The 11,220-nt window shown below is 38.4% G+C and overlaps 1 protein-coding gene across 5 annotated transcripts in view; it reads left to right on the forward strand.

The window, feature by feature from the left end:
* LOC125463821 (monocarboxylate transporter 4-like) overlaps positions 1 to 10,557 on the forward strand; it is a 41,574-nt gene extending 31,017 nt beyond the window's left edge. For all 5 annotated transcript variants that reach the window (XM_048555570.2, XM_059653715.1, XM_048555571.2 and 2 more), the window contains 3 exons: positions 1,861 to 2,004; positions 3,086 to 3,865; positions 4,540 to 10,557. In XM_048555570.2, the coding sequence (XP_048411527.1) occupies positions 1,861 to 2,004; positions 3,086 to 3,865; positions 4,540 to 4,814 (1,199 nt within the window). In that variant the 3' untranslated portion in view covers positions 4,815 to 10,557. The remainder of the gene's footprint in view (positions 1 to 1,860; positions 2,005 to 3,085; positions 3,866 to 4,539) is intronic.
* The last annotated feature ends 663 nt before the right edge of the window (positions 10,558 to 11,220 follow it).

Genomic DNA, 11,220 nt, shown 5'->3' on the forward strand with positions numbered 1-11,220 from the left:
GTAAAAGATAATGTGCTTCTTGCTTGCTTGCTCTGCTTGCATGTTAACTTTCTATGATTCATGTCATGGATAGCCAAGCCTTTGAATGCCAGAATTTCGCAGTTGCTCACCAATTTTTCACCAATTTTTTTTCTGCTTTCTCAGCCAAAGTGGATAACTTCTTACTACTTCACATCATTTTCTACTGGTTAGTTTCTTGCCTACTCACTGAAACTTCTGATATCTGTTTGCAGCTTCCTTCCAGTTTACATTCTGACCTAATTTGTCTTGTCAGCAAACTCCAATATATGACATGTGATCCCCTCATCTAAACTCTTGATCTAGATTGTAAATTGAGGCCTAACTAATTTGGTGGCTATCAGCCATTACCTGTTGTGAGAGTCTAAGCCTTCTGAGATACATTGAAAATGGCTTTGCCCATGGACCACATGCTGTGGCTCTTGTTGTCTTCAAATTGGATCTCTGTGCCCATGTGACTGTCCTGGGGAGGGACCTGTTGCTAACGAGAAAGCAACTGGTGTTGCTTCTCATGATGCTGTTGTTTTTGCAGTTGCTGCTCCTCCTGTTTCTCGTCAGAGGTCAAGGTAGAGCAGCAAAAGCTGCTTCAAATCTGTAGTGAAGGCAGACAGCTGAGGATTGCAACTTGAGGTGAGTTCACGTCCAAGATGAGCAAAGTGGCTTCTAACAAATTGTCAAGCAGAGAATGCAAACTTTCAGAAGAAGGGCTGTGAGCTCCAACCTCTCATGTGGGTGTGGCAGCAGCACTTCACTGTTTTGAAGACTTCCCAGCCAGTACACAGACCACCCTCTGCGTTCTGCTCTGATTGATCCTAGCAAGTTCCACACATTACTAGAATGGTGTATTAAATCTCTAGTTTGCCGTGAATTTAGATTTCATGACCTTTACAGGAACTCCTGGTTGCTTGCAAACCCACATGGTCTAAATCTAGAAATGGATAGACCACGTGAGTTCCCAACGCAACAACATCGGTCGAGCCTTTAACCCCCACATCTGTATCAGAACACTGTATCATCAACCCCTCCCCCTGCCGCCATTCTTCTGCCCTTTAACTCCAGCAGTTAGAATTCTGCCCTTTTATTTCTCTTCCTTTTATACTAACTTTGACATTGCTTTCACCTACTTTAACATGCTGTTGATTTTCCCATCTTCAGTCTGATTCACTAACGAGATAAACTTTTGGATGGCTTATATTCCTCACAACACCAGTATCATCCATGACTTCTGGAAAATTGTCATACAGAATTTGAAGAATCTAAACTAGAGTTAGATTCAAGTCTGAAGCTTAAGATTGCAGGTCAAAACACATTCTGTGCATTGTGAAAATACTGTATAAAGTAAACCAATGCTTCTCATACCCCTTGCTAATCAACCCTTTTTCTTTCTTGTGCGGTCAATCACTCTTACACTACTTACTCTATTTTACAAACACTGTAAATTGCTCTTAAGGACCTTTTAAAATTCCAAAACTTATTCCTTCTTCCAGTAACGACAAGCTGTTGAAGCTGAAGCTTAGCATTAAACCTAAACTCTTAATCACTGCAGCTTGAAATATTCCTTTCATTCTCGGTGGCCTACTACAGAATTGCTCTTTGCCCTTTACCTAGATTAATAAATGTCGTTGTTACACAATTGACCCAAGTGAATGTTTGGCAAAATGTGTTCTTTGCAATCAAGCATTTAAGTTTGTAACTTTGTAATGTTGGATAATGGATCTTTGATTTGACTTTGAGTTTTGCTGTGGTGTCAGAATCTTTACAAAAGACTAAACTGAGTCTTTGAAAGTTCTTCCTTCTCCAGTAATCAGCTGAGTAATTTTCTTCCTCCTGTCTTTTACGCAGGGCCTTTGTGCAGTATTCTGGTGAATCGCTTTGGCTGTCGTCCTGTTATGATGGTAGGAGGCCTGTTTGCATCAGGAGGTATGATACTTGCCTCACTGTGCACCAGCATCATCCAGCTCTATTTAACTGCTGGCGTTATCACTGGTAAGAAACACCAGTCTTCTTTTTTTTAAACAAAGTATTCCTGGAAATCTGAAATAAAACAGAAAATGCTGGACACTCCCAGCAAGTTGGGCAGTATCTATTGGAGAGATGAAAATTTTCACTCTTTGTAGCTGCCGCCTGACATTCTAAATATTTCTGGAATTTTCTGTTTAATTTCTACAGTAAAACATTATGTCTCAAGTCTCTACAACTCCTGATGATTTAAGTATCTCAAATTATATGTTAACTACCTAAACTGGAAAAAGTACACCTTTTCTTCATTACACAGATTTTTGAGTTACTATCGTTCTAATCAGTTAACATTTCATTATTGTAGAGATTCACATAATCATACAGCAGACAGGAAGAATATTGGCTCTGTGCCTTTCGGAGCCCAATTAGTCCCAATCTCCTGCTCCTTCTGCAATAACCTAGGAATATCTTTCCAATATGTACTTGAAATGAGTTCCCTTAGAAAGTTTATTGTTGAAACTGTACATTGGCTGCTTGAGATGCAGTACCAATTGTTTTGTCTTGGTCATATTTTGAAGGTATCTCACATGAACTTAACATCTAAAATTCTGCAGCCAGCATCCTATTTTTGCACCAAGTCCCTCTCACCTGGCACCCATGCTCTTGACTTGCATGGGCTTCTTGCTTGGTAATGCCTCAATTTTAAAAGTCTCTTTCTGTTGCTAACATCTCTCCATATGGCCCTCCGTTTTGCTAACATCCTTCAGCCATACAATTCATTGAGATCTCTACCCTTCAATTCTGTCTCCCGAAATTCTAACCCATACATCATCAACTGTATTTTCTATAACGTGGGTGCTGGAGTTCTCTTCCCAATTATCTCTACCTCTGTTTCGTTTTGAAGCTCCTTTTTTTCCAACCTTTTTGTCATCTGTCCTAATACCTTATGATGTTTGATGTCAAATTGTGTTTGAGAATCCTCCCCCGAGATAGCTTGGGACCTGTATTTTGGTTTTAATTCATTATTTCACTTAACTGTAAATAGTGCCTTAACTTTTTTTTAAAAAACTGCTTAACCGGTGGAATTATGTTTTTGTTTTCATTGCAGGTCTTGGTCTGGCCTTGAACTTTCAACCATCTCTCATCATGGTAAACGTTTATTTTAACAAGCGTCGCCCATTGGCAAATGGCTTGTCTGCAGCTGGGAGCCCCGTGTTCCTGTGTTGCCTCTCTCCATTGGGCCAGATCCTGTCTAAAGTTTATGGATGGCGAGGAGGTTTTCTCATTCTTGGGGGTCTACTGCTGAACTGCTGTGCCTGTGCAGCCCTGATGAGACCCCTGAAACCAAGCCGTAAAGAAAAGGAAATGATAGAACAAACAAAGGAAACAGAGAAGCAGAAGAAGAAAAAGAAACTTCTGGATTTCACTGTCTTTAAGGATCGAGGCTTCCTGATATACACCGTAGCTGCTTCCATCATGGTCTTCGGTCTCTTTGTTCCTCCTGTGTTCATAGTCAACTATGCAAAAGATATAGGAGTGCCAGACACAGATGCTGCTTTCTTGTTGTCTATCTTGGGTTTTGTTGATATATTTGCTCGACCTCTTAGTGGCATCCTTGCTGGGTTGAAGGTCATCCGGCCTCGCTGTGTGTATCTTTTCAGCTTTGCTATGATTTTCAATGGAATTACCGATCTAGGAGGCTCCTTTGCTCGTGATTATGTTGGTCTGACGGTGTTTTGCATTTTCTTTGGAATGTCCTATGGCATGGTCGGAGCATTGCAGTTTGAGGTCTTGATGGCGATCGTTGGAACTGAGAAGTTTTCCAGTGCCATTGGGCTTGTATTGCTGATTGAAGCCATGGCAGTCTTGGTTGGTCCTCCAGGAGCAGGTAAGTGTGTGTGCATGTGTGTTTTTACAACTATGTTTGTGGGAAGAGACTGGCTTGAATCTTCTCTTATAGTATAGAAGTAAAAACCCTAGAAAAACATGATGTGCATATTGAATGCCATTTGTCAATTATCATTTGAGCCATTTAGGTTTTCATTGTGTCAGTTCAAATGAATAATCCCAGGCAGCAGTGGTGCTTCTTCAGTGCAATGACCAAAGCAATTAGCATAAAAAATAGTTGGTATTCAGAGTTGCAGATGTATAACTACTTTTAACGAAAAGAAAATAGGAGCTCTATGACCTGTTATGGCAAAAAAAAGTGTTCTGTTCCTGCAATCTGTTCTTTTTTCTAAATTCTTGCTCGCCATCCCCTCTGACAATCCTAAATACAGTCCATGAGAATTACATGGTCTCCTTTTCTGATTTCCTTCCCAAGAGGGATTTGGACACATGATTTTTCAGTAACTGGCCAAGAGAAATGGCGGAACATTCGGGAAGTCATTTAGAACACTCATAGTCTGTCATAGTGTGTCTGTTTACTTCTTGGAGTTGCAGGCAAAATGGGCTTTTTCCAGGATAGAGTGAATAGTTTTTGACCTGAATGATGTGATGTACTCACTTGATTGGATTTGAAGTAAATGTATTGAATTTCTGTTCATTTTGTACTTGTTACAGGAAAATTATTTGATGCCACCAAGAATTTCACGTATGTTTTCTATTTGGCTGGGTGTGAAGTAGTCCTGTCTGCCATTGTACTGGCTCTTGGAAACTTCTTTTGTTTACGTAAAAGTAAACCTGAGTCACCTGTAAAAGAACAAAAGGAAAATGTGGAAGAAGGGGAAAGACCAAAGGAACCAGAAGCAGTGGATTCCATAGAGGTGGAGCAATTCTTAAAAGATGAGACTGGAAAAAATGGTGAAATTTTACCCACACCAGAAACGAGTGTATGAAGTTTTCAGTGAAGGAAGAAACAGAATGTTTACAAAAGGTCAAGAGAAACAAGTTTGTGTATTTATTTAGAAATGTGAGGAATCTCCATGTTTAATGGTAAGAGTAGTCTATTGTGCAGAATAGTTTTGTGATTTTGTTTTTGTTTAAATTGCTGCCTTGCATTCGTCATTCATGTGTGTCTTTCACAAAGATGTTTTTCAATGTAAAGGTATCTGTTGAAATTGTGGAGATGCTTTAAGGACATTCTGAAAAATCAAATCTACAGATTGGAATTCCACAAAATAGGAAGGATGTAGGTTGCACAAAGCAATTTCAGTTAACAACACAATTAATGACAACAGTACATCTGCAGTATGGCTCACAGTATTGGTCACCAAACGCTGGTTTCCATAACTTATGAGAGTGGCAGATACTCACTTAGTGAAGCAGCAAGTGTTAAAAAAATTTCTAAACGAGAACGTCAACACCGCATCAGCTTTAGCTCCATGTTAATATTACTTCCGAGTTTTAAATGCAGACTTCCATTGTTTAAATTCAATAACAATTAAGAAAGTAAGCTTCAAGTAAGTAGGGAACTTAAAAGGTTATGAATAAAAACAAAGATAGTAGGCACTGCTGATGTTGGAGAATCTGAGATAACATGGTGTGAGGCTGGATGATCACAGCAGGCCAAGCAGCAGAGGAGCAGGAAAGCTGACGTTTCCTTTCCTTTTCTGAAGAAGGGTCTAGGCCTGAAACGTCGGCCTTCTTGCTCCTCTGCTGCTGCTTGGCCTGCTGTGTTCCTCCAGCTTCGCACCGTGTTATCTCATGAATAAAAACAAAGACTTTTTTCCCCCAAACTTGGTAGTTGTTGATATTGGCCTGATGCCAATTGATCCACCAGTGATTCAAATAATCTCAAACACAAAGCTGACACCTCGTACTGCAACCTGAAACTGACCTGTGAAGACTTTTTTTAATTCCAGTTATATTTTTCCTAGTGTATTAAAACAATCATTCTGTTTCTTACCAAATCGTGTGTGTCTGACTAAATAATTGTTTTAAATGGATTCTTCATTGGAATTGTGGACAAGTGGCCTTTTTGTCCTAAAAAGATTCCTACCTATAGTGACCTGTAAAATGCGGTACTCAACAGATGGAGAGCTTGAATCAATGTTTCACTATGGACTGTGTTCTGAAGCTTGAATACACTGCAGTATACTGTCAGTAAAAGCAATTCTAACTTAATTGATTACATTATCAAGTAAACGTGAAGATCCATGCCTTTTACTAATGTTCACATACAGACATCAATTTTGTGATATCACTATATTCTGAGAAAGAAGACTGCTTTATTTCTACTTGAATTCACTTCAATAGTGTTCTTGATTTCTACATAACTCCTAATTAAACCTTTTCACTTTATTTACCAAGATTAGTGGTTATGTTGCAACAGCTCAACATAGCCAGGTTATCAGTGCCCAATCCCAAGATTACTTCATCTTTAAATGTGGATTCAAGGTGACCAAACCACCTTTTACAAAAACCCTTTCTATTAGATTGCTGATGGAACTTAAAAAGGGTACAACGAGGTTCATTAGTCACACAATAAGGGAAATGTTTTAAGTTTTGCACCAGCAAGCTTGTGTATTTTAAACGTATTAGCCATATGACAGACAGAATTGTGTATTGCCAAGGAAGAAACAAATAGATTGAAAATACAATCTTGGTGCGATGACACATGGTCTGAGGCTTACAGTTAGGTATTTGCCTCAAACTGCTCCTCAAACTCCTGCTTAACTAAAAGATGGAAATTAAAGAAAGTCTGATCCTAGGATGAAGATCTGAAAAGGCCTGAGAATGCTTAATATTATCCCCATATGTGCTAATAAATAGATAATTTCAGAGATAATGTATAACAGATTTCAAGACTTTAAATAATTCAGTGGGATGTAAGACTGATGGGAATGAATTTCTGGCAGTAATTCACCCTGTCTAATTTTAATTTCTTTTAGCTTCAGTATGTAATGATGATGTGCCATCTACCATTTTGCACTTATACTGAGGTTGAATTTCAACTCCATTCCAACCAAGTTCTTCTAAACTACTGCATTGTCAGTAATTGTATTGTAGGCTTGACTAAATGATGAGATGCATTAAATGAAAGTTAAGGAAAGGATAAGAAAATACTCTCAATTGCCTTTGCTTGTCTGCAACAGAACCACTGTGGAAACCATTAAAGTGCATCTTTACCAGCATGGAAGAAAGCTTAAGATTTTATAGATGCAAATACTTAGGATAACAAAGGGTAGATTTGATTTTGGATGATTCTTAATTGCTCTCTCTAATGAACCAATGCATGAGGGTTTAGATTTGCAACTTACCCAGGGAACCTATTGAATATGTATTTTAATTGGTTTCAGGTTCTATAATGGACACTTGATATGCAATACAGACTACTGCCTGGGCATTAAGTCAAACCTAGCCCTTAGTGTCTCTTACACACTTTGAGGACTACCTGAACATTTCAGCACTGTGTTCTTTTAATACGAAGTGTCCATGTAGAAAATTTGATATATTGAAAGCTAGTTTTTTTTAAGTACCTGTTTGTTTTTGTTATCATCCTGTCATTCATAACCATCCCTTTTCTGCACAAACCTAGTGAAAACATTCCATTAAATGAACTCATCAATTTTACTCCCAGCATTTTCTTTTCTCTGAATTTTAACATTTTTTAAATTTAAAAAGTCTATGGTACTTTTTGCCAGTGAAGTTCTATAGGATCCTATTCTACAGATTGAAAAGTGTATGCTTTTCAAGTTAGATATGTTGGTGCTTCAACTTTAGCATGGTTGCAAATCTAGTATTACTAGATTGTCCATCTTGTTGCATGTGGCAGTCTGTGGCTCCCATTAAGGTTAATAAAGGACAATTGAGCAATTCACGATACGCTGTTGGTGTCTCCTACAAGCTCAGATTTTACAGTCTTGTCACATCCTGGCATTTTTAAGTATTGTACAAATCATAGGGTAGGGTCCCTGCCTCCTGAGCCAGAGGATCTGGGGTTCAAGTCTCATTTAAGGACTTGTGGCCGTGGAAGGGGTATTTGTGACATGGTCAAGAAAAATGCATGTGAACTATAGGTAATTATGGATTGCCTGCACAAATCACAGATGACATATTTAACATAAACTGGTTCAAAAGGTCCTCTATGTATTGATCATCTTTAACTTGTTTTCTGAGTAAAACAGAAGATCAGTTTTTGGAGAAGTGTAGTGTCTAGTCTGTTTGGTTTATTTTGTGTACATGGCTAGTCATGCTGGATGACAATGTAGATAAGTTTAAACCTGAGAGCAGTTTTCAGTTGTTAATTATTTTCTTAACATCGCAGTTCTTGTGCCAGTGGATTCCACCATCCAAGTCTGAAAATAAAAGCTTTCTACAGTGTTTGAAGGGGTTGAACCAGATGAAGGGGACAATGCCTATTTGATTCAAGTTGTGTCCCTTTATAAGAATAATAGAAAGGTCAGATTTGATCTGCACTTTAAGATATGGGGCAGGCCATTTTATCAAACAGATTTTCTTCTATCACATGTTATTTCATTAGTAGCATGAGAGGTTAGCAGTAACCTAAGATAGGTTGGTTGCTGACAGTCAGCCAACAAGTTAGAGGCCACAATTATTCCCTTTCTTCACAAGGTATGGAAGGGAGGAGAAAAGGACTGAAATAACAATTGCCAGTCACTCTCTTGTGACCATTGCAGGAAATCTATGTATATGATGTCATGGAGGTCTGTAGCACAGAAAAAGACCCTTCAGTTTATTGAAACGGCGCCAATCCAATTCAACCACCTATTTTAGTCCTACTTTCTAGCACTTGGCCGATACCCCTGTACGCCTAGGCATCACAAGTATATCTCTAAATACTTTCTAATATGTTATGAAGGTTTCTGCCTTACCACCCTTACAGGCAGTGAGTTCTAGATTCCCACCATCCTCCTGGGTAGAAAAACCGAGTTTCCTCATGTTCTGTCTAATTCTCACTACACCTTACTGTAAATTGGTGCCCCCTGGTTATTGATCCATTCACTAAGGGGAAAAGTTTCTTCCTGTCTATGCTGCTCCTAATTTCAGATCTCAAACATGCCCCCTCCCATTCTTCTGTACTCCAAGGAAAACAGCCTCAGTTTATCCAATCTCTTAGAGATCATGGCAGAATCAGACTCTGCAAGTTGCCCTTTTCAATCTGAGCCTTTAGACTCTGCCTGAGCTGTTACAGGTACTGTACTGTACCCCAGGGAAAAGGCATTTTCAGGGTAGGAAGAAGAAGATGTGAGAGGACTGGGGTTACAGCAATATTCTTGTTCACTTCATGGAAGGTGAAGAGAAATATCTCCCACTGTAATCTCCCATAAAGAAAGTGTCAGGAGTGTTGTGTTGGACGTGTATTATGAACATGCTAAGATGAGTTATGTCTCTTTTTGTTTCCTATTTAAAGTAAAATAGAAAATAGAATCTACTTTTTAACATTTTACATAAACTAGACAATGGAAAATACGTAAATTTGCAAAGGACATGATGTCCTCAAAGGTTTGACGCAACTGTTCAGAAAATCTCATTGAGATAAAAAGTAACTATTCCATTTGAATGCTGGGAGTTTCATTACATTCAAAATATTTTTATAATGCAAAGTTTTACCATGTGTGAGTAATTGTCATTAACACAGATACTGGCCTTTTTAACCTCAAGGAGGTAGCTAACCAAACACTTCAAATTTGATGTCTGTCTGTAAACTCAATGAATCTGTCGCTCTGTGTATTAATGTCCAATCTAATTGTGTCATGTGGCAGCAATTTTTTTGCCATGTTCCAGCTAACAAATTTAAAGGCGGATCCAGTTACTTCAGAGATTTTAATCGCGTAAATGTATTTCTGATGGCTTTATTGTTAAGCCTAAAGGTTGATTGACTGAGCTGTTACTGCTTTGAGCCTGTGGTCTATACCTTAATTAGACCAGACATTTTTTTTGCAATAGAGGTTTATGGTTTCAATATGGTATTTCCAAGCCAAGTCTTTAAGAAATGTCACAAAGAACAACTTCTGTAAAATGGTACAAATTGGAGTGGGCAAGTATGGTTTGGCTTCTATGCACAAGAAAAACTTCCTAAATTGCGGAATATGTTTACATGCTCTTATTCAGTAGCAAATATCCCACTTAATGATTTTACCCTTGATGGTTCTGATCAGGAGCACTGTGCTAAATCTAAATGTGTACACCACTTTTTTTTTTCAGGCTCAGGATGTTTTTTCAAACTAATGAAATGTCAGAACTGGGACTACTCCGTATAATCAAAAAAACCTGGAACTTGTGAATTTGCTGTGTTTTGTGTGTGTGTATGTGTGGTGGGTATGTGTGCACGCGTTTCTGTATGTGTGTGTGTGCATATAACCAAGAAATGATGTCACTTTTTGTTCAGGAATTATGAATGCTTGCTTGACCACAAGTAATTATTTGGAAACTGTACTAAAAAAAATTGGTACTGTTCTACTCAAAACCCACAGAGATCACATTTTGCTTCAGATTGCAGCTTTGTTCTATCTTAATGGTTTGATCTAATTGGGTTTTCACTGTTTTATCTGATTCGTGGACTTACTGTTATCTTTGCTGAAGTATTGCTATTTTTTGAAGTTTGAAGTGCTCCAAGTTCTATATTTGTAGTTATATATACATGGTAGATTTGGATAAAAAATATATACATAGAAACTTTGTCTTAGTGTTCTGTGTTTTTAAAATAGTCCTTCCAAGTCATTGAACATAGTAAGAACAATATTCCAGTCTTCTACTGGTCGCTGCCCTAAGAACCTAAACTAAAGCAAGCCACATTTACCAGATGTCCCAACCAGCAGTTTCAGAAGTGAAATTGAGGCCACAGTACTGGTATGCAAAGTACTCATTTAAATGCACACAGAAGCTTTCAGAAGGCAGACCAATGTATTGATCATAGAAAAAACATTTTCTTTTCAGCTCCCTATTACACAAAGCAAACGGTAGTAAATAACTACTTTGGCTGGGAATTCTGCCACCTTTTCACTTTTGCCAATATTCTTGGTTTTGAGATGATTTAAATGGCACCATACAAAGTGCTGAGCATAGGTATTCTTTGTTAGGTTGTGTCCTAAATGCTTCATTTGGAGAAGTGAGACTGCCAAGTTGAGCAGCATTCAGCCTGTACCCATCACTTGTGTGTGAGGCTTGCATTCACGCGCCAGTGGAATATATTCAGGAGTCAGGGGACAACTGTCTTTGGCTTCACTGAACAGACTTCATTTGCTGCACAAGGACCAATACGTAACATCTGATTGGCCCTAATAGCCAAAAGTTAGTACAGTTGAAAGCTTGAATTGAAATAGAAAGACCGTGGACGTT

Source organism: Stegostoma tigrinum, chromosome 22 (genome assembly GCF_030684315.1).
Source record: "Stegostoma tigrinum isolate sSteTig4 chromosome 22, sSteTig4.hap1, whole genome shotgun sequence".
In the NCBI taxonomy this organism is placed as follows: domain Eukaryota; kingdom Metazoa; phylum Chordata; class Chondrichthyes; order Orectolobiformes; family Stegostomatidae; genus Stegostoma; species Stegostoma tigrinum.